This window comes from Neovison vison, chromosome 4 (assembly GCF_020171115.1).
Source record: "Neovison vison isolate M4711 chromosome 4, ASM_NN_V1, whole genome shotgun sequence".
Taxonomy (NCBI): domain Eukaryota; kingdom Metazoa; phylum Chordata; class Mammalia; order Carnivora; family Mustelidae; genus Neogale; species Neogale vison.
Window position 1 is genome coordinate 226328732 of NC_058094.1, and position 24540 is coordinate 226353271.

General features: G+C 44.0%; 1 protein-coding gene across 1 annotated transcript in view; it reads left to right on the plus strand.

The window, feature by feature from the left end:
- Positions 1–21611, plus strand: part of GALNTL5 (polypeptide N-acetylgalactosaminyltransferase like 5) — a 44655-nt gene extending 23044 nt beyond the window's left edge. Inside the window, exons 6-9 of the mRNA XM_044244659.1 lie at positions 456–705; positions 5508–5625; positions 17934–18083; positions 20639–21611. Coding sequence (XP_044100594.1) covers positions 456–705; positions 5508–5625; positions 17934–18083; positions 20639–20830 — 710 coding nt within the window. The 3' untranslated portion in view covers positions 20831–21611. The remainder of the gene's footprint in view (positions 1–455; positions 706–5507; positions 5626–17933; positions 18084–20638) is intronic.
- The last annotated feature ends 2929 nt before the right edge of the window (positions 21612–24540 follow it).

A 24540-nucleotide genomic window follows, 5' to 3' on the forward strand; every position in this document is an offset into this window, starting at 1 on the left:
CCAAACTCTGCACCTGAATTTTGAGGTCCCTTCCAATTTGAGCCCATGAAGGTAGTTTAACAACATGTATTCTTCATTTTGGCCATGCCGATTTCCCCCATGTTCTCTAAGCAGACGTTCATAAAACTTGAACTCAAGAGCAAAAATGCTTAGCATAATTGTTTTTAATTAATGCCCAACTCAGTTACACCTGCTTCTTCAGAATCTTCCCCAATCCATTTTCTCACCCACAATTCACCAGCTTCTTCTGAACATCTAGGGCACATCATGGTACATGACATGGTACCCAATAAAGTATGTGTTTCCAGTACCCACCCACCCCCAGTGAATCTGGAAGCACTTAAAAAGCCAAACACAGTAAACACTTAACAGATACTCCTTGCACTGAACTTTGATTTGGGCTGTCAGCGGTCTTAGCCATAGGCACTAACACTAACCTGTTCTTGCCTCCTTAGGGGATGTGCTTGTGTTCCTGGATAGCCACTGCGAGGTGAATCGTGTGTGGCTGCAGCCTTTGCTGCATGCCATTGCCAAGGACCCCAGAATGGTGGTGTGTCCTCTGATAGACCCCATCGACCACGAGACCCTAGAGCACAGGCCCTCTCCGGCAGTAAGGGGCGCTTTCAACTGGCATCTAGAGTTTAAATGGGATAACGTTTTCTCTTATGAGATGGATGCACCAGAAGGATCCACTAGACCCATCCGGTAGGACATTTCTTCAGGTTATGGGAATATGTGTTGGGACCTAGGGAAGAAATAGAAGATTTCAGAGACGGTTCTTTCAATTTCTTGGGCTTAATGAGAACTCTTTTGTTGTTTATCTTGTTTCTAAAAGTCTATAATAATAGAATTTGGTAGGTTTTTAGTTTCTTTGATCGGAAATGAGAATCTCAGTCCAGTTAAGAACACTGCCATGGACAGTGTCCCTCTGGTTTCAGGTGTCCGTCCTTAGAATGTGGACTTGGTTCTCAGGAGGAAATTGCATGTGGTCAATGAACAAAATTCTAGCACTGTGGATAGCCCAGAAAAGGTAGAAGTCTTGGCTAAATTCATATATAAAACATTTATCTAAGTGCTTTCATCTATAATTTTATAGATATGAATACAATTTTCCTATAATTATTTCCTATTATTATTATTCCTATTATTTCAATTATTAGTCTTGGAAAATGTATTTCTAAATGAGAACAATTTGATGTTGTGACTTTAACTTCATCTGTGAGGCTATTTCCGAAGAGACTTCCTCCAGCCCCTGCCCGCCAGCATTTACCGGTAACTGATGCCTGGTTCCACCTGTTCCTCTACTACCAACCTCTGTGTTTTACAAATTACGCAAGTAAATTTTCTAACACTGTAGCCTAGCAAATCCTTGATCTTTGTCTCTATTTTAGTTTAACTAGAGCTCTGGGAACTTGTGCAAGTTACTTAACCTCCCTGCACCTTGTTTCCTTATGTGGGAGGTCTGGACGTTAATCACACTTCACAGTGTTGTTGTGAGAATGACTTAGTATATACCAAAGCTTAGAACAGTATCTGTCCATGGTAAGTACTACATCAGTGTTTATCATTGTTAGCTATTATTATTCCTAAAGCCATGTCCTGGACCTTTCATCCACTAAATTACTGGATATCTGTCTCTTGGACCACAGCCCAAGATGTTCCTAGTTTTTCCCCTGCTATGCCCCACTCACACCTGCCCACCTACTCACTGGACATCATCAGGATCTCCAGTTCTTTGATTTTTGGTTTTTTCCTCTCATGGTTTCTTTCTTCTCTCTTTTTAAAGATTTTATATTTATTTACTTGAGAGAGAGAGAGCACAAGCAGGGGGAGCAGCAGCAGGAGAGGGAGAAGCAGGCTCCTCATTGGGCAAGGAGCCTGATGTGGGGTCCATCCCAGGACCCTGAGATCATGACCCGAGCTGAAGGCAGATGCTCAACTGAGTCGAGCCCGCCAGGCGCCCCAATGATTTCATTCTTCTTCTGTGGCTTTTTTTGCGAGGACCTCCAGCCTGCCGCAGCAACCTTTTGAACCTCCAAGTCTGATCAGGTTCACCTTCTGCTTTCTTTGTTCCTTTAAAAGATGTGAGCCGATGCTTCAATGCATGGTTGATCTCCAGCCTCAAGCTGGTCTGCCATCTCTTTATGCATTCATTCCCCGCCCAGTGGGTGTTTCAAATCTTTATTACTTCCCTTGGTCCCAGTAACTGCCCCTGCCCTGAGCCCCTTACTCCTGGGACACAGCCTGGCCTCCAGATTCAAGGATGAAATAAACACTAAGAACCAGAAGGAGTAACTGGGAGATTATTTAGTACTTTATGCTGGAATCATAGTGGAGTACTATGCAGCCATGAAGCCTGACTACACCTGCGGTCTGCCGCTGCCTACTCTGATTCAGTGATTAACCAGCTCCAGGGGACTCAGCCTTTGTGATGACTCTCACAGGACATCTCTCCATCTCTCTGCCTGTCCCCGTGGCCTAGGCCCTCACTGTCCTGGGGTTAGCCTCTACACTGTAAGGGACAAGCTGGCCTGGAGGCTTCACTCCCTCATGCCAGTTACTCTGTGGCTACATTAGTTTTCTTAAAACCCTACTTTGCTGATGTCACCAAATGTCTTTGTTTTTAGAACAATAGAGCACTTCATGCACCTTCCAGTGTATAACTCATTTTTGCTCTGCTCCAACCACCACTTGTTAGCTATTCAGGACTGCTGTGTACAGCTGTATAGGCTGTGTACTGCACATCTCCAGGAGGCCCTGTTCACAAAGATTATAGGTGGTTGGCATCCCCAGAGTTGTGCAATAAGGCAGCCCTCTGCTGGGCCAGTTGCCTCATAGCTTCACCATCTTCATCTGTAAAATGATGATAATAAAATGCATATTTCTCGAGATTATCAAAGAGATTAAATAGGCCAATGCTTGTAAAGAGCATAACCCAATGCTGGGGGTTTGGGGGTAGGAATAAGGTGGTTGGGTGATGGACACTGGGGGAGGGTATGTGCTATGGTGAGTGCTGTGAAATGTGTAAGCCTGATGAGTCACAGACCTGTACCCCTGGGGCAAATAATACATTATATGTTAATAAAAGTAATTTTTAAAATAGAACATAACCTAAGGGCTGACACAGGGGAAGTGATCAGTATAAATGGTAACTATTTTACTGTTACAGACTTGAGAATGAGTGGGGTAGGGAGGGGCAGAGGGAGAGGGAGAGAATCCCGAGCTGATTGCACGGAGCCTTACACAGGGCTCGATCGCATGACCCTGAGATCATGACCTGAGCTGAGATCAAGAGCTAGGTGCTTAACCGACTGAGCCACCCAGGCACCCCCCAGACTTCAGAATGAAAAGGAGTAAAGATACTCTTCATTTAAACAACATTAAATATGTAAAAATAATGATTTACTCAAAAATTTTTTAAAAAGCATCAATATTTGGAGTTCATCTCAAAATGAACTTGTTTAATTTAAAATGAAGTTACTTTCAGTAAGAAGTAGTTGCAGTGTTACATTTACAAAAAAATTAACATAATTTTATAGTATTTCCCTGTGTCACATATCAGGTATGCTTTAGGCTCTAAAAATTTCAATAGGAAAACTACTCCGGGTATTTGCTAAGTAGTAACATTTTTGGAATTTGATTACACTATGTGTATAGATATAGTCACACATGCTTTTGAAAATGATTTGACATTATATTAATATACATTAAAATTAATACATTAATATACATTAAAAATCTTATAAATGTTATTCTTCAATGCAATAATTCAACGTCTTGAAACACTTCCCTAAGGAGTTAATGAGAAGTAAGTATAGTGACATCTATCATAGCAACATTTATATTAGTTAAAAAAGAAAAACAACATAAATGTTCAATAGTGAAATGGTTAAAAAGTATAATCATACTTTGTAGAATATTACCTAAAGTTTTTTGAAAGCTAATTACTATAAAAGGAAAATTCTCACAATATGCTAAATAAAAAATCAAGCCATTAAAAAACTTAGCATGATACCAGTCATTTATAGAATATATATTATACATGATACATGTGTGATAACGTACAGTTCACCTTGAACAACACAGGAGTTAGACACACTGACCACCCTGTGCAGTCAAAACTCTGAATGTAGCTTTCGATGCAATTCTCTATCGACTAAGAGCCTAGTGTTGACTGAAAGCCTTACTGATACCATAGACAGTTGATACCTCATATGTTGTATGCCCCACGCATTATGCACTGTATATCCTGGGTATATACTGTAGATACTGTGAATCCTCCCTTGGACTCCGGATCAGTACAATCTCCAGGTCTTCCTTCTAACCACCCCCCACTCCATCTGCTCGCTCCCATCTCCTTTGCCGATTCCTCGATTCCTCATCTTCTCTCCAACCTCAGTTCTTGATCCTCTTCTCCGCCTCCCCACACCCACGAAGTGCTTCTTGCCCATCTTAAGCTGAGGACTCCCAGAGTTCTGTCTCCAGCCCCGGCCGCTTGCCCAGTGCCAGACTCTTCCCTCCAACTGCCTACTGGCATCTCCACTTGAATGCTGACTCGACACCTCAAACATGTCCCCAGCTGAATCTTTCCACCAAAATCTACCCCCACCCCCCAGCTTCCCCATCTCAGTGCACGGCAACTCTCCCTTCCAGGTACCCAGGCCAAAATGATGGGGTTGGCCTTCACTCTTCGCTTCCTCCACCCACATCCCACTCGTAAGCCAGTCTGCTGGTTCCATCTTCAAAATACATCAGGAGTTGGATCACATCTCATTCACCGCTGGACCTTTATCCACAGTCCCATCCTCTTCCTCCAAGACCGTGGTGACGCTGGGGTCCCTCTTTCCACCCTTGCCCCCGTACGAGCTGGGACCTTGACCTGTTGATTCACTAATTTATCTCTAACACATCATAGGTGTTTAATACCTACGTTTTAAAAAAATGAATGAGTAGAGGAACATGTAATCATTTTCAAACTACTTACTTTGGTGTTATTGGACCCTGCTATTGGTGGACCAAAAAAAGGTGCTTTGTAACATTGTGTTTTTCCCAAAAGTAAATGTAACACACTTAATGTGCTTGGAACGGGAGATTTGTAAACTCTAATCTCAATTCAATATTTGTTCCCGGGGGAAACTCACATTCTAAAGATGATGTTCCCTCTCAAGAAGAAAAATATTATTTTTAAAAATTTTTAAAATTTATTTTCAGCATAACAGTATTCATTGTTTTTTGCACCACACCCAGTGCTCCATTTAGAATATGTCACTATACATTTCGTTGAGAGCTAAGTAAAAGTTACTGCGGGGGTGCCTGGGTGGTGGAGATGGTTAAGTGTGGGACTCTTATTTTGCTTAGGTCGTGTTCTCCTAAATATATATTAACAATTTTGTATCAGTATTGTGCTCTTTTCTAGTTTTTATGTTACTGCTAATATTCAGTATAATTTTGGCAAAAAAATCCAGAATGACCGAGTCTGTGATTTAATATTTATGTGTCCTTTTTAGGTCACCTGCAATGGCTGGAGGAGTTTTTGCTATAAATAGGCATTATTTTAATGAGATTGGACAGTACGACAGGGACATGAAACTCTCGGGAGCAGAAAATTTGGAACTTTCACTAAGGGTAATTCAGACTTGGCTTTTTAAATCATTACCTTTGTTCAGAGAGAGCAAACACTGACTTCAGACCTGTGCCCAGTTTTCCTGCCTGCGCATCGGGTACCATTCCCACATCCCGTGAAACAAATGACCTGTGGGACTCCTCACTGAGTATGACAATAGTTAGTAAAATACCAGCTTTTATTACCTTATGATTTGTTATTTCTAATATATGGCATATCACATTAATGTTTTCTTTATTTGTGGAAGCTCTTCTTTATTACACTGATTGTCTTGGTGGTTGTGGTGTAGTGAAAATTACAGCATTAGGCAGTAGGGGACTTGGGTGCCACTAACTCTGCAGGCTATCTCAGGCCTCAGTTTCCCCATCTGCAAATTAAGAAGACTTGGTAGGGGGTGTCTAGGTTTTCTCTCAACCCTTGAATCCCAGGATACCTGCTACAACATGAGTGGAACTTGAAAACATTACAGTGGGTGAAGGAAGTCAGACACAAAAGGCCACATATTTATATGAATAAGTCCTCTCCTAGGAAATGTGCAAACTAAGTAAATTCATAGAAACAGAATGTAGATTAGTGGTTGCCAGAAGCTTGAGGAAAGAGAATGAGTGCTGATGGGTGCCAGGGCTATTTCTGGAAGTGGTGAGAATGTTCCAGAATGAGATAGAAGTGCTGGTTGGACAAGCTCATGAAAATACCCAGAGTCACTGAATCGTACACTGCAAAAGGGTAAATTTCTTGTAGACTGTGAATTACATCTCAAATCTAAAAGTAGATTTGACTTTTAAATATTCCCGTGATATTAGATCACTAGTCATTAGGCATCAGAATGGGTCCCAGCTCTGTTGCTAACTTGCTGTAAAATTGTGGGGCAGCCATTAGTTTTTCTAATTCCCTACTTTCTCACCTGGTAAATAGGAACAAATATAAATGCCATTCTCAGAATTTTGTGGAGATTCTTACATTTTTGTGGGTTTTTAAAATTTTATTTAAATTGCAGAATAGTTTGAAAGATCCCCCCGGGGCTCCAAGCACCCCGGAATGGACCCCTTCTCAGGAGGAGACCCCCGGACCCAAAAACCGAGCCGAGTCCACTGGTCAGATGCAAACAGCACGAGGTTTATTGAGTAGACACAGGTACCTGCGGGCGGTCAAGTCTTAGGAGGACTCGCGCGCCAGCCCTTAGTTCAGGGCCTTTTTATGGGGTTTGGGGAAGCGAAAGCATACGTACAGAAGCAGAAGCACGGTTACAAAGTTTTCATTGGCTGGTTTGAATGTAAAGGCATACTTGGTGCGCGGGAATACCCCTGATTGGTTCGCTCAGCATCCTTCATTTACATAGTGGGAAGTTACTTTCATTGGTCGTTAACAAAAGGGAAACAGACAGTATTGGCTAGATTTCAATCCTTCATTAGCATGTAGACTGACCATCGGCATTGGCCAGACCACAATCCCTTATTAGCATGTAGACTGACCATCGGCATTGGTCAGACTACAATCCCTTATTTGCATGTAGACTGACCTTTCAACATTCCTTGTAGTATCTTATCACTTTTTACAACATGGGAGGAATGTTTAAGGGAGTGGGAGAAGGGGGTGTTGGCTAAGCAAAGAGAAGGGGGAAGGAGGGGGAAAGGGAGGGAGAAAACCCTTTTCAAGTTAACACAGTGTTGTATTAGTTTCAGTTGTACAATATAGGGATTCAGCAATTCCAGACCTCACCTGGGGCTCATCAGAACACGCGCCCTCCTTAATTTCATCACCTGTTCCCCCATCCCCCACCCTCTCCCCTCCGGTGACCACCAGTGTATTCCCTAGAGCTAAGAGTCTGTTTCCTAGTTTTTCTCTCTCTCCCTCCCTCTTTCTCTCTCTCTCTCTTTTCCTTTAGTCATTTGTTCTGTTCCTTCAGTTGCAAATTTGTGAAGATTTAATGAAATAATTGGGGTAGAGAAGAAAGTACGAAGTAGATACGCTGGGAGAGACTCTAAAGAAAATACAAAGGTGCCATTCAGATGTTTATTTTGTGTTTATCATAGGTAAGATTTGGTTTTTGACTAGATTCTTTTTTTAAATTTTTTATTTATTTTTTAAATTTCTTTTCAGTGTTCCAGAATTCATTGTTTATGCACCACACCCAGTGCTCCATGCAATCCGTGCCCTCCATAGTACCCACTGCCAGCCTCACTCAACCCCCCACCCTCTCCCCTCCAAAAGAGACTATGGACTTTGTAAAACAATCTGAGGGGTTTGAAGTGGTGGGGGGGGGTGGGAGGTTGGGGTACCAGATGGTGGGTATTTTTTTTTTAAGATTTTATTTGTTTATTTAACAGACAGAGATTACAAGTAGACAGAGAGGCAGGCAGAGAGAGAGAGAGGGAAGCAGGCTCCCTGCTGAGCAGAGAGCCCGATGCGGGACTCGATTCCAGGACCCTGGGATCATGACCTGAGTCGAAGGCAGCGGCTTAACCCACTGAGCCACCCAGGCGCCCCCCAGATGGTGGGTATTATAGAGGGCACGGATTGCATGGAGCACTGGGTGTGGTGCAAAAATAATGAATACTGTTTTTCTGAAAATAAATAAATTAATTAAAAAAAAAACACCTCAGTTTGTTTTTGAGTCCACAGTCTCTCATGGTTCATCTCCCCTTCCAATTTCCCCCAACTCCCTTCTCCTCTCCATCCCCCCATGTCCTCCGTGTTATTCCTTATGCTCCACAAGTAACTGAAACCATATGATAATTGACTCTCTCTGCTTGACTTATTTCACTCAGCACAATCTCCTCCAGTCCTGTCCATGTTGATACAAAAGTTGGGTATTCCTCCTTTCTGATGGCTGAGTAACATTCCATTGTATATATGGACCACATCTTTTTTTTTTATTTCTTTTCAGTGTAACAATACATTGTTTATGCACCACACCCAGTGCTCCATGCAATCCGTGCCCTCCTTAATACCCACCACCAGGCTCACCCCACCTCCCACCCCCTGCCCCTGCAAAACCCTCAGATTATTTTTCAGAGTCCATAGTCTCTCATGGTTCATCTCCCCTTCCAATTTCCCTCAATTTTCTTCTCCTCTCCATCTCCCCATGTTCTCCATGTTATTTCTTATGCTCCAAAATAAATGAAACCATATGATAATTGACTCTCTCTGCTGGACTTATTTCACTCAGCATAATCTCCACAAGTCCCGTCCATGTTGATACAAAAGTTGGGTATTCATCCTTTCTGATGATGGCATCATACTCCATAGTGTATATGGACCACATCTTCCTTATCCATTTTCGTTGAAGGGCATCTTGGTTCTTTCCAGTTTGGCGACTGTGGCCATTGCTGCTATGAACGTTGGGGTACAGATGGCCCTTCTTTTCACTACATCTGTATCTTTGGGGTAAATACCCAGTAGTGCAATTGCAGGGTCATAGGGAAGCTCTATTTTTGATTTCTTAAGGAATCTCCACACTGTTTTCCAAAGTGGCTGCATCAACTTGCATTCCCACCAACCGTGTAAGAGGGTTCCCCTTTCTCCACATCCTCTCCAACACATGTTGTTTCCTGTCTTGATAATTTTGGCCATTCTAACTGGTGTAAGGTGATATCTCAATGTGGTTTTAATTTGAATCTCCCTGATGGCTAGTGATGATGAACATTTTTCCATGCCATTTGTATGTCTTCTTTGGAGAAGTGTCTGCTCATGTCTTCTGCCCATTTTTTTGATGTGATTATCTGTTTTGTGTGTGTTGAGTTTGAGGAATTCTTTATAGATCTTGGATATCAGCCCTTTGTCTGCAGTGTCATTTGTGAATATCTTCTCCCATTCCGTGGGTTGCCTCTTTGTTTTGTTGACTGTTTCCTTTGCTCTGCAGAAGCTTTTGATCTTGATGAAGTCTCAAAAGTTCATTTTCACTTTTGTTTCCTTTGCCTTTGGAGACATGTCTAGAAAGAAGCTGCTGTGGGTTTTTGACTAAATTCCAATAGACTTTTTATCATGGTCACTTTGGAGTGCCTGGCTGGCTCTCTCAAAAGAGCCTGCAACTCTCAATCTCAGGGTTGTGAGTTCGAGCCCCATGTTGGGTATAGAGGTGTCTTAAATAAATAAAACTTAAAATAAATAATGGTCACTTTGAAGTGTGCATACAAATCTGGGTTGCGAATTCACCGTTATTATCCTTAATTTTTTTCTCACTTTTCTCTGCCTGTTTGTTTCTTCCTGGCAGACACAGTCTGGTGCAGAGAAAGCAGTTTAATCAATGACTAAGTTCAAATCCTGGTTGATCTTTAGCTTCCTTGCAGGTAAAATGAAAAAACAGGGTCCTTATTACAATGCAGTAAACAGATACTTTCTGGAAGGTGCTTAATACGCGCGAGCCGTAATGATGCTATGTTGCCCTCTGTTCTTACACTCTGTGGTCGTCTGCAGAGACCAGCCTCTGAATGCACATATTGTCTTAGCGGGTATTAAATTGTTTGCTGTATTTGCTTTTTGTGTTCTATTTTTCTGATTTTTTTTCTTTGCAGCTGCTGTTATGTTTTGGATTTGGTCTCCCTCTTCCTCCTTTTGGCTTGTTACTTTGTTCACTCGCTCAAAGTTCTCTTAAACACAGACTACTTTCATAGTGCTTCAGGTACATTATTGAGAATATAAAATATAAAATTATCTGGAACAATATCTTTTTCCTTTTAAGGCCCTGTTTGGCAGTACATGGGAAGTGTGTTGTTTTCATTGTCTCTCCCCGCCCCCATCATGTGTTCCCTTCTGACCCCAGCATTATTTTATAATGTTCATGTCTTTGGTACTTTTCGTTGTTTGGCTGATGATTCCTTGTTTTATTGTATAGCTCTCTGTGAATATGGTGTATGGCATATTAGGTCCCCTTTTCAGGATCTAATATCTTAATGAGCACATTCTTGTGTCTCAAGAACATCAATTTAGTGAACAACACATGCATATTTGAAGAGGGAGTGTATTCCTTTTTCTGGTTCTATATTCCTTCCAGATAGCAAATAACAGTTAACGTATCATTCAAATGTATTAATTTTCCTTGCTTCCATTTTCTCAATGACTCCACTTCTAATGGCCCCTTCATATTTTTTAAGTATGTGTGGGTCTCTCTCCTCATAAACATGTAAATTAATAAATAGGAGGCGTACTCTCTTGACACTGGCCGCGGTCTCTAACCAAGATAAGTAACCCTGTGTTTCCCGAAAGAAGATCACAGACACCTGTACATATGTCTTCATTTCTCAGTGCTCATTCCAATAAATTAACATCCTGGTGGCCTCGGCACCCTGGGACAGCATTCCGGGAACTGTCACCAGTTTAATACTGATGTCCCTAATGGATGGCTTTTGTTCCTCTGTGTCCTGGAGGTCACTGCAACATTTGATGCTGTCGGCCGGTTTTTTTTTCAGACGTTTTCTTGGAGTTTAGAACATCGCTCCTCGCTCCTCTTCCACAGCTCTGTTCTGGTCTCCAGCAGTATCTTCTATGCATCCTAGAAGCGTGGGTATCCCCAAGACTGGTGCTCTTGTCAGCTGTCCCTTTTGCCCCATGTGTTCCTCGGGGCTCAGGGCTGACCTCAGCTGTCTTGCACATGTGAAGCCACATTGGTGGTTAATATAGTGTCATATTTCCTTACCCAGTGGGGAAGAACTTCAACTCTGAGCTGGTTGAATATCACCCATAGGCAGCCCACCCAGCAACTAAAGGGATCTTGTTTGGCAGGGCAGGGGCGTGGGACCCATTGTCGCATCTCTGTTCTGATCAGCCTGGGTCTGTGTCATACCTTACTGAGATTTTTCAGGGCACCACCCCTGCATCAACTCCCATGGCTCTCACTAACACCTGGGTGGTGACAGTACCCCAGTCTACCCTTGTTTAGGGTGAAGACGCTGTGAAGAGTTCTCGTTAGGTCCAGTGTAGCCCTCATGTAGGAGCACCTGCTGTGTTGGGCTGTGCTATACTCCGGGCATTCAGAAGAAGGCACAGACCTCATCCGTCCATCCATCCATCCATCCATCCATCCATTCACTCACTCACCAATACCGAGAGCCTGTTACGTGCAAAGTGCTGTGCTAGTACTACATTCAGTGGCGCACAGAGCAAACGCAGCTCATGAGAGCAGGAAGCCCCACGCGCTGAAGTGGAGAGAGGTGATTAGTTATTTATGTTTGGTAGATGCATAGAGACATACAGAGCACCACAAGATCAGATGAAAGGGGAATCCAGCCTGTGTTGGGGGAGCCATGTGTCTTCGGAGGCTTCCCTGCAGAAATGGCATTTTTAAGTTACGGGGTAAAGGATAAAGATGCATTTCGTTTATTGGACGAGGTCTTATGTATATGACACGCGCTGCTCCGGGATCCAACAGGTGTTAACTTACTTAATGTTCCCGACAAGCCTGCGAGCTACATGCGTGATGTCCTTAGAGCGGAGGAGCTGGAGCGCAGAGGCTGGAGTAACTTGCCTTGATTCGGGGAACTCGTCGGTGTCTGCTCCAGACCCGTGTGTCCTGCTTGGTACTGTCTACTCCAGGTCTGGAGACCTCGCCAGCTTGGTTCTATTCTATTTCTAAGTCATTTTTCTCTGGAAGCCTCCAGAGCTCTGAATTTGTCTTAGTTGCCTGCTGTGCTCACTCCGGAGAGGGGATGGGAGCTGCGGCTTCACCCGCAGCCTCAGGAGGCTTCTCCCCCAGGCTGCAGATCCACACTTCATTTCCTGGTGGAGGGCAGGCAGGCCTCCAGCAGCCCCCAACAACCTGCGTGGCTTGGCATGCCATCCTGGAGGCCCCAGATATGGGCAAGGTGCCCTGCTCCAGCCCTGGAGCCCTTCCGTATACTCTGAGCATCACCTGCCTCACTATGGGACGGGACCTCTTAGGTATCGAAGCCAGCTTAGATGCTGCCCAAGGTGGTCACACCTCTTCCGATGCTTCGATTAGAAAGCAAACCGTGTGCTGGGAGTAGAGAAAGGGCGGACCACATTCTTAGAGTCTGCATAAGGGGGGGGGGTCATGCTCCTTGGCAGCCCTCTGCTCTCTGACCACGGCTTACCATGGGTCACCATTGCTCCGAATTGCCTCCTCTCTTGGGTTGCCCCAAGACCCTCTTCTCCATCTTCTCAGTAACCTTATCCACACCACCCTTGTATGACTACAGGCTGATGACATAGTTCTAGCTCCTTCCCAGGTCTTTCTGTGCCATAATCTTGTACATCTAATGGCCTATAGGTGATTGTCCTGTAGGTTGAATATCCCATGGGTATCCTAAACCCAACATTTCGAAAGTGGAGCTCTTTCTACCCCCTTGAACCCATGCCTCCTCCCTTGTTCTTTCCCTCTCTGGATGGATGACATGCTGCCCTCCTCCTGCCTGCAACCATCCATCCCGTATCCCCCCAGAGTACCTTCTTGGTCTCCACTCTCCCTTTCATGCCTCTCTTTCTCCCAACAGGTATGGTTAGATCTAGGTCTGAGTCATCACTCACCTCCGTCCACTTTGCTCTTTCCCACTAACACAGTCCATTTCACAGCTTTGATGTAATCTCTTCAGGAAGGCGTCCTTGACCTTATCGCCACTCTCCCTGCATCCCCATGCACACACACATATGCACATGCACACGCACATGCACAAGTCTGGGGTCTCTTCTCCTGTGTGTGCTCTCGCATTAGAGTGCATGCTTTATTTTTCTTTTTTTGAGTGGACAGTACCATGACAGCACCTGTTCTAGTGTACCAAGTTCAGGGCAGGCTCTGTGGGCATACAACCTGTGCGGTTGCCCATGGGGGCACGTTTGGAAGGACCCCCCACTTAGTGGAATACTCCATGGTTGCCTTCCTGAAATTCATTATAATTTTTGAATCAGAGACTCCACTTTTATTTTGTGCTGGATGCCCATCAGTCTGTGTACTGACCAGGCGGTGAGCCCCGCGAAGGCAGGGACACGGTCTGACTTTTCACACCTGGGTCCCAGAGCACCTAGTATGTTTGCCACATAAGAAGTGGTTTGGAAATATTTGTAAATGGTTGAACTGGTTGGAGTCTAGGAAGCCTGATCATGTATCAGAATAATCGTTGTGTGTATCCACTGGGGTGACGCACAGCAAGCATTTAAAACAGTGTCTGCCACCCAATGAGCCATTGACCGATATTGGTTCCTTTCTTTCTACGCGACAGCCATCCCAGAGGCCTCATTTAAAGTGGTATCTGGCTAGCAGCCTCTCCTCACTTTCTGCTGAGAAGTTTCTTGAGACTGGAGAAGGCGGAATAGACTAGAAAATAAATCTGATGGACTGCCTGAATCTGGAAGGCAGCGCCGTAACTGTGAGGCCAATGGAACAGCCTGAGAAAATCCTACCCTGGTTTTTGTCACATGGGGTACCCCTACGTCACCTCATGAAAACAAATACAGATTATAGAAGAAAGAAAATACTTCGTAATGCCCTGATTTCCGCCTACAGACTCAGAAAATAGGCAGCTTTCCAACCCATATGTGTCAGTGGAGAAGGGCCAGTGAGGCTGGGCCATGATGCAGGGAGAGAAGGATAAGGGAAGGCTGGAGAGGGGGCAAGGGCCGGATGCCCCAGAACCTTGTAAGGATTTAGGTTGTGTCTTATGCACGGTGGAAAGCTGCAGGTGGGTTTTAGGTAGGACAGTGATGGAGATGAACAAAGTAGGGGATAAGCAGGGGGAGCAGGAGCTTCTTGTGATGATCTGGACAAAGGGTGGCCTTGGATGGAACCAGAGCGGCTGTAATGGATGTGGGAAGACTGGACAGATTCCAGGCATATCTTAGGATTAGAGTGGACGGGACTAAGAGCCTGGCAGGGAAGATGGATGTTAAGACCAAGCGGTGTCCCAGACAAGCCATCAGCAGCCGGCTGATGCCATAAGGACACTAGGTTACAAACCAGCTCAACACTGAATCACTTAGACCAATAAGCGTTAGGTTGTTTCTTTCATATGTTCATGGGCTGGCGAGGGGCACTCTGCCTCCGAATTTAGATGGTCTGGGCTTGGCTCTAGTCTTTGACTTCAGGTCAATTCATCATTCTAGGAGTATTAGAATGCTACTTGTGTAAAAAAAAAAAAAGAATTCTATTCATGTTCTACTAGTATTACTATTCTTTTTTTTAATTTTTTTTTAAAGATTTTATTTATTTATTTGAGAGAGAGAGACAGTGAGAGAGAGCACGAGCGAGGAGAAGGTCAGAGAGCGAAGCAGACTCCCCATGGAGCTGGGAGCCTGATGCGGGACTCGATCCCGGGACTCCAGGATCACGCCCTGAGCCGAAGGCAGTCGTCCAACCAACTGAGCCACCCAGGCGTCCCTAATATTACTATTCTACTAGTATTTGGGGTACTAGATTATTAGTGGTGACTAGTGGCAACCCAGCATATTCTTCTCATTTGGATGGGCAAGGATGCAAAAGTCAAGCCAGACCACAAAGCATATTTAAAGCTTCAGCATGCATCGTCTACTCCCATTGTGTTGGCCAAGGCAACAGAGGGACAAGCCCAAAGTCAGGATGTCCAAGAAATAAACTTTGCCCCAAAGTGAGGGACGGGAGAGTGAACTAATACTTGCTGAATGATATTTCCATCTATCACACCAAGTTTCTGGAATAAACAATCAAGTGGATGGAGGTCTGTTTTACTTAATGAGTAAAACTGAAGTTAAGAGAAAAAATGTCCCCTCAGGTATCAGTTAGCTTTTGCTGTATAACGAACTATCACGAAACACAGTGGCTTAAAACAGCAGTTCTAATTTCTCATAATTCACTGTGTTTCCAAAGTGGCTTTTCCAGTCAGAGACAGGATGGCTGGTCTCTACTGATATTGCCTATACATCTGTGTTCCTCCAGAGGCTGAGCTGGGGCTGATGACATCATTGGCATGTCTGGATGTTCGCCCAGTGATCGCTGTGGCGGTGGAGAGGACTTGCCATTTGTGTCTTACATCAGTCAGGCTAGCTCAGGCTCATTTCCAGTGAGATGGTCACAAGGTTCCCAAGAGTAGCAAATGAACTCCCATGCAGCAAACACTTCAAGCATCTGTTTGTGTCACATTTGTTAAGGTCGCATTGGCCAAAGCAAATCATGTGGCCAAGGCCAGACTTAAGAGGTGGAGCAATAAGCTTTACCTCTTGATGGAAGGAGGGACAATGTTACGTTGCACAGAAATGTGCATAGAGGAATGAAGAGGTGTGGCCATTCTGGCAACCTACCACACTTCACTACAGAGATGCACGCTGATTTATCAACAGAAACTCTAAGCATTTGATAAGCATCAAATTATCTAATGTTCATAGCAATCCCATGAGGTGGGTACTTACTCTCACTCTGCAGTTGAGGAAGCTGAGGCACAAGTAGGTTGAGTAACTGCAGTAACTTGCCTTCATTCATACAGCTGATGGAGGACTCGAGCTGTACTGAGTGTCCCAGAGTCTGTGCTCTTACCCACTGTGTTAGCTTAACTCTCCGTGGGGTGCCAGAGCTGTTACTACTACTACTACTACTACTAATAATAATAATAACTAATAATAACAGTAGAAACAGGGAGCTGGATGGACAACTTCCAGCAGAACTTCTGAGGAAGCAAGCGGACCACTGTCTACACGGACAGTGAGCCCTTTAGAGAATGAATCAAGAGTAATAGAACAAATACATGAGCCCTAGGAAGATTAAGCTAAATGGCTGTAGCTTCCTTCGATTTGGTTTTTTAAAAAGATTTTATTTATTTATTTGACACAGAGAGATCACAAGTCAGCAGAGCTGCAGGCAGTGGAAGAGGGAGAAGCAGGCTCCCCGCTGAGCAGGGAACCCGATGCAGGACTCGATCCCAGGACCCTGGGATCGTGACCTGAGGTGAAGGCAGCTGCTTAGCCGACTGAGCCAGCCAGGTGCCCACAATTTGATTTTTTCTAAAAGATTTATTTATTCATTCACTCCAGGGGGGTGGGAGAGAACCAGAGGGAAAGACACAATTCCAAGCAGACTCCGAAGTCAGGGTGGCGTCCAATGTAGGACTCAATCCCACGACCCCGAGGTCATGACCAGAGCCAAAACCAAGAGTCAGATGTGCTCACCGGACTGCACCACTCAGGCACCCCATGATTTTTGAGAATGTTTTCTCATAAAATTTTTAGTCTTGTACCTCTTCCATCACTTTGATTACTTTTATTTTCTATTCTGTATGCCAGATTTCTAATCAAGAAACATTTCAAACATAATAAACAGTGCTTTCTCCAGTCTATTTATCAAACAGATACTAATGATCTTCCAAATATCCTTAAGTTCTCACTAAAAAAAAAAGAATAAAACATTATAAATAGCTAGTAGTAATTAGCTTTTGATATATAACAAAGTGTCCCCCAAATAGTATCTTAAGTGAACAACTGTGTAGTTCTCAATTTCAGATGAAAATGAGATCCAGGGGTGCCTGGGTGTCTCAGTCAGTGAAGCATCTGCCTTTGGCTCAGGTCATGATCCCAGGGTTCTGGGATTGAGCCCCGCCTCTGGTTCCCTGCTCGGGGAACCTGCTTCTCCCTCTCCCTCTGCCTGATGCTCCCCCTGCTATGCTCTCTTTCACTGTCAAATAAATAAAAATCTTTTAAAAAAAGTTTTATGAAGTGTTCAAAGTACAAAAAAGAGGTATCGAATTTAGCCCTGATCAGTATTTTCTTGTTACCTGCTAACATCCAGTAACACTTAGTCATGCTCAGAACATCATTGTGAATATTTGAAGACAAACTATTTTTCCATTTTTTTATATAATCAGCATCAGAATAGGTCACATACGGGGGACCTGGGTGGCTCAGTGGGTTAAGCATCTGCCTTTGGCTCAGGTCATGATTCCAAGGTCCTGGGATCAAGTCCTGCATCAGGCTCCCTGCTCAGTGGGGAAACTGCTTCTCCCTCTCCCTCTGCCTGCTGCCCCCCCCGCATGTGCTCGCTCACTCTCTCTCTCAGTCGAATAAATAAATAAAAATTTTTTAAAAAAGAACAAAACAAAAACAAAATTATTTTTGATGAGGGAGACAGAATTACTTTGTATTTGGAGTGCTGACTTGGAAGCCAAACTTCCTGAGTTTAAACCCTGCACACTCTTGTCACTGGGCAAGTTTCTTACTCAACATCTGTATGAGTTTATCTGTAAAGTGGGGATAACCACAGTATTCACATTATAGGGTTGTTGTGAGGCTTAAATGAACAACCTAAGACATGTTAGCTATTCCTATGTTAAAAAAAAAAAAGATTCTGCAGTTGCCTAGTACTACTAGCAAACATGCATTAATGTTTTTCGGTTTTGTCTAGATCTGGATGTGTGGAGGCCAACTTTTCATACTTCCCTGCTCGCGAGTGGGACTCATCAATAAGCCGCGCTTTCCCAGTCGACCTGGTTTTATGAAATCTGTGACCTATAACAATCTCAGATTGGTGCACGTTTGGCTGGACCAATACAAGGTGAAGGAAACGTCTCTGATTTGGAAAGACAAGCAAGAGTACAGAATGGGATTGCCCTAAAGACACCTACTATTACTGCCTTTCCAGATAAGAAGTTTTGGGGTTTTCCCCTCTATTTTCCTTAAATTAGCCATCAGCCACTCATCTACCTTCCCAGACCCTATTCTCAATTGGTTCATTCGAACCTACTGCCCTGGAGCATTACTTTTTAATTTCTAGGGAAACTCAAGTTTCTCAGAAGTAAATCAACCACCACCGGGAGTTTGTTTGGCCCAGCTCTATTTCCGCCCCTAAGCAGTGCCCCTCTGGAGCAGCTCTCCCTGCCCTCCTCCCCACAGGCAGCTCCCCAGATTCGCTTCCTCTACTACCAAGTTCTCAAGGGATTGTGATCTGGAGACCACGTGAGAAACTCCATTACCTCTTTTCTTTTTTTAAAAGATTTTATTTATTTATTTGACAGACAGAGATCACAAGTAGGCAGAGAGGCAGGCAGAGAGAGGGGAAAGCAAGCTCCCCGCTGAGCAGAGAGCCCGATGCGGGGCTTGATCCTAAGACCCTGAGATCATGACCTGAGCCGAAGGCAGAGGCTTTAACCCACTGAGCCACCCAGGCACCCCCCATTACCTCTTTTCAACCGACAGTCAAAGATTTCTCTACCAAAGCCATGCTCCTTCATCTGTGCACCTCCCCAAGCCTTCAGCCCCTAGCCAGGACCTAAAAGGGCGCACAGAGAACATGCCGCTCTGGCCTGATTTGAAGGTGGTCCCCGCAGGACCCGTGCCCAAACCAATATGGTGGTAACCCCCACAAGACCTCACGTCAGATACATGGGGAGAAATATGTAAGAATCTCTCTATGATAGTCTATGTTCTGGTCTTAATCTAATATTTATTTACTATTTTAAAGTATAAAAGTAATAATACTCTTTAGTAATCAGGGCAATGCGGATTAAAGCCTCAGTGAGGTATTTCTACATAGCCATTTAGATTGGCAAAACTGTTTAAAGTCTGATAGGACCAAGTATTGGCAAGCACAGGAATTCTCAGACATTGCGTGTGGGAGCACTCATTATTACAAACTCACTTTGGAAGACAGTTTGGCAAAATCAAGTAAAGATCATGAATATCCCACAATCTAGCAATTCCATCCTACACATTCATCCCAGAAAGGCACGCTTTTGTGCAAGAATGCACGAACGAGAATGTTTACAAACAGCATTGTAGGTGTTAGCCAACACTGAATACAGCCCACGTGCTCATCAGGATCAGAATGGATAAATGCGACATATTTAATTGATATAATTCTATTTGGCCATGAAAATTAACCATAGACATACATACAACAAACAGTACAGCCCATCTTAAGGACATAATGGTGAACTAAAGCAGCCAAAAACAATAGAATGTATACTGATTTATTCCAGTTCCTATTAAATTAAAAATGGGTAAAATCAAGTCACATAATTTATGTGTGCACAATTAGATAAAGCTAAAAAAAAGCAAAAGCATGAATACATAATCAAGTTAGCATTTAAAACCAAGGGAAAGGCTTTGTTCAGGATGGGAAAGGCTAGGGGCTTCGAGGAGATTGTGTAGTATTTCTTGATCTAGTCAGTATCACGAGGGTTGATTTTTCAACAATTCATTAAGTTGCACATTGAATTTTATGTACTTTTTGTATGCTTATTATATCCTGATTTTTAAAAGAAATTATTTTTTAAAAATAAAACATACTCATGTTTAAGTCATACAATACTGAAAGAGTACTAAATGAAAAGCAAGCTTTCTCAGACCATAGGTCCACCCCTCAGAAGTTAACATTAAATTAGCAAGTGCTAAGTCACTAAATTTAGCAATCACTAAAATGAATAGTTTCTTGTTAACACACATTTAAAAACAAATATATATCCTTTTATATAATGAGACTCACACAATATTTTGTTCTGCAATTTTTCCACGTTAGCACATTTTATTTTTTTAAAAAATATTTATTTTTAGAGAGAGTGCATGGGTGGAGGCAGGGGCAGGGGTGGGGGGTGGGGGTGGGTGGACAGAGGAAGGCGGAGAAGCTGACTCCCTGCTGAGCAGAAAGCCTGACGAATGGCTCAGTCCCTGGACCCTGGGATTATGACCTGAGCTGAAGATAGATGATTAACCAACTGAGCCACCTAGGTAGCTCCTAGCTGCTCCACAGAGCCCCTACCTGTTAGTATATTTTAAAAGCATACTTTCAAAGTCTTTTAAAATCTGAACATATAATCATGTCACCATAGGTGGCTGTGACTCTTGGGGCTTCTAAGAAGCAGCACCGGATCCCTGGGTCCCACCCTGGATCCCTCTACACCCCTCTGCTGTGATTTGTCACAGCACATACTGTGAATGTGTGTGGGGTGAGGGAATCCAGGTACCACGTGTGTCTCTGCCCTCACTCTATGGATGGAATCGGAAGGTCTTCTGATTTTTGTTGTTGTTGTTCAGGTGATGGAAGGATATACTGCTACGTTAGATACGGCTTGTTTGGTTTAATGGAATGACTGACTCTCTATTTCCATTTAGGAGGAGTTTTTTTTACGACAACCTGGTCTGAAATCTGTTGCCTATGGAAACATCAGCGAGCGCGTTGAACTGAGGAAACGGTTGGGTTGCAAACCATTTCAGTGGTATTTGGATAACGTCTTCCCAGAACTGGAGACCTCTAAGGACAGCCAGAGAAAAGGAAACAAAAGCTTCTCGTTAATGAAGGGCTAAAAACCTCTGAGGTCTTCAACACAGCAGAGAACACAGTTCCAGACCTGACGCGAGTTTGGAACAACATGAAATTAAGTGACGTGCAGTAAGAAATACAACCAGAGTGCCTTTCTGTCTTCCTTTAACGATAGTTCTTAACACTTTGTTACACATGCCACTACATTTCTGGGGCAGCAAAACCTTGGACGTTAGAAATATACACGGTCACACAGATGAGACTGTCATACAGTTGTGGGAGGTGAAGTGTATTCTCTTCGTTGTTTGTCAGACTCACTTGGTCCTGTTGGACCATAGGGAAGGGTCCACTTTTGGAGACTCGGTCAACTCCATTCACTCCAGGCAGGTGACCTGGCCTGGTGGCCTGCTCAGAAAGACATTCACAGAGAGTGTTGGTTGGTACATACCGACTTCAGCTCAACTGTTTCGAGCTCCTCTCTTGCTGCCAGTGTAGATATTGGAACTGATCCCTTGCTTGGTTGGGTTCCTGAGTTTCCGACGTCCCATCCACTTGCTGTGGTGTCCAGTTCTCTAGGCCAGCCTTCTGGTTTGTGTCTGTCCTTTTGTCATTAGGAGACAGTCCCTCTTCCCTGCTTCCAGTTTTGCCTTGTTCATATTTTTCCCCTCCCATGGCTCTGGCTTACGGCTCTCCTGACCTTTCTTGGAGTGTGCACTCTGTTGTTAATCTATGTTCTGACTAAGAACTGTTTAGCTGGGACTGGAGAAGAAGTAGCTAAGTTCCCTATCTACCCTGTGTGAACACACTCCCAAACGTCTATTTTTATTTGTTTATTTTTATTTATTTATTTGACAGAGTTCACAAGTAGGCAGAGAGACGGGCAGGGAAAGAGGAGAAGCAGGCTCCCACTGAGCAGAGAGCCTGATATGAGACTTGATCCCTGGACCCAGAGATCATGACCCAAGCCGAAGGCAGAGGCCCAACCCACTGAGCCACCCAGGCATCCCCCAAATGTCTAAAGTATTTCTTTTGGGTTTGAAGGATGGCTACTGTGTTCACCCTGGTGAAGGTGGCTAGGAAGGGGGCATATATTTAATTCACAGAAACAATGAGAAAATGCAGGGGGAAACACATTGAAAGGAATAAAAGAACCGGGGGAGATGGGGTACGATCACTAAACTTAGCGTATAAACTAGTTTTTATAGCAGGAGACAACTTATCTTTTATGATCACTCAGTCGACAACTGAGTAGTCATCCAGGGCCAGATTTCCTTCTAGATGCTGGGACACAGCAGATGGGGGAACAACAAAACATCCCTCCCTTCATGGAGCTCGTGTTCTTTGAGATAATCCATATAATGTAAAGAAAAAAGAACCAGTTACTATGATCTCTTTATACATATGTATTTAGCAACTTACTCTATAGAATCCGTTGTTAGAATGACATGGGGAAGACTTGAGCTTATATATTACGGTGGTCAGGGAACGTGACTGAGCCTTTAAAAAGTCAATCTGGCAACACAAAATAAGCACCACGTTATGATTTTATTCTTGGCCCATATTTATACTTTACCTGCTTCTAGGAAGTAATAAAAATGTTTATAATAAACACATGGATCTATTAAAATTAGGGTAAAATACAAAATAGAAATCTATAGCAGAAGGAAAAAATTCTAGTATAAATAAATCATTTTGAAATAACTTTTTTTTTAGTTTTGAAATTTGAGCATAATTTTTTTTTCCTTTGGTAAGCATAAAGGAGGATATGGCAAATAATCAGCTTTGCCGAAAGAAAAAGACAAATGTTCTTAGAGCCATGAGCCTAATATTAGGTATTACTTTTTTTTTTTTCTCCTTAGAGACAGGGCACACATGCAGGCATGGGGAGAAAGGGTTGGGAGGAGAGGGACAGGAAGAGAGGGAGAGAATCTCAAGCAGACTCTCCGCATAGTGCGGATGGAGCCTGATGCAGGGCTCAGGGCTCGATCTAGACTCTGAGATCATGACCTGAGCTGAACCCAAAGGTCAGGTGCTCAACAGACTGAGCCACCCAGGTGCCCCTTAAATTTTAATTTTTTAGGGTGAGTCTTGGTTCAGGTACCAGATAACAGTGTGGGCAAGTTTTAGAGATGATGTAGTATATTCCTTAGACAAGTCTGGAATAGAAATGAGAATAAATATCCAAGTACTGGTGTGATCGAAAGGAAATCCGTATTAGCCTATAGGTGGCAATATTCTGTTTCATGTGGAAACTTAAAAACCTGACTTCTATTCTGGAGCTAACCCACTCAAAGCTTTCCTTAAAACACAGTTTTGGTATGATGGAATGTTCAGACAAACCTTAAAGTAAGCCTGGGAGTTCTCTAATGAAAGCATACTTCTCGGAATGTAGCCTAAGGCACGCCAGCCTGAAACAGCTCCCATTATGTTTCATAGGCTGTGGCAAGTACTCCGCCCGGATTATCTCAGCCCAGCCACACGTAAGATAGGCCCTGTTGTTTTTACCATTTCACAGATGAGAAAACCAAAGGTAGGATTTGTTCACAGGCTGGGGTTGCCGATTTTAGCAAACAAAAATACAGGATGCTCTGTCTCTGAAATCCAAATTTTGAATACACAATATCTTGTTAGAAGTGTATCTCACATATTCCACCAAACATACTTACACCACAAAATTGTTCTTTGTTGCTCTGAAATGGAAATTTCCGGCCATCCTGTATTTCATCTGGTAACTATCTGGGGACAAACTAATCCCGCCCATACAGTAGCAGAACCAGCCCAGTGTCAAAGACTGGGCTTAACCACAACATGAGGCTGCAAACAGCTAAAATTTTAGTGTCATTCTTCCTAACAGCAAAACTGGAGCTAACCCAAACCTCAACTGCTGGGTTTATGCCATTATGCACTAATTTGATGGAATAGCATAGAAACGTTTAAAGTAACAGCTAGAAAAAAAATTCCACGCCAGACCCTCAGAATGGCAAACATTTAAATACCTGACGCTGTCGAGGGTCGGGAGCAGGCGGAGTGAGCAGTGGAAGGTCTCAGGCGCCAACCGCTCGCGAGCACGGGGGGGTCCAAATTCGGTTTGTGCGCCTCGCCTGCAGATCTTGCTAAAACGCAGATTTTGATTACTAGGTAGGTGTGGCAAAGGGCTTCCGAGTCAGCAGTTTTTTTTTTTTTTGTTTGTTTTTTAAGATTTTATTTATTTGACAGAGATCACAAGCAGGCAGAGAGAGGAGGAAGCAGGCTCCCTGTTGAGCGGAGAGCCTGATGCGGGGCTCGATCTGAGGACGCTGGGATCGTGACCTGAGCTGAAGGCAGAGGTTTTAACCCACCGAGCCACCCAGGCGCCCCCCACCCCATCAGTAGTTCCAAGCAGCCCCCAGGTGACACCGGCGCCGCCTGCTGCGGCCGCTCTGCCTGGGATGCCTCACTGGTGCACCTGCCCCCCAGCGTGAGGGTTTTCCACGGCTCCTCGGAGAGGGACACCGCAAAGCCTTCACAGTGGAATCCATATTTGTTTGAGCAAAGCTGAAGCTGCACATCTTCTAATACGTACGGGACCGCTTGTCCTCATCAAGGGGGTTTTACAACGAGAAAAAAACCCAAGCCGCCCGTCACAGACCCTCAGGGCCGCCGCCGAGCCGCGAGCTTCGCGAACGCTGCAGTCTTCGCCAGCGCCACGCCGGGCGCGGGCGGTGACGTCACCCACGCGCGGGGGCGGGGCCTTCCGTCACGTGGCTCCAGGGGC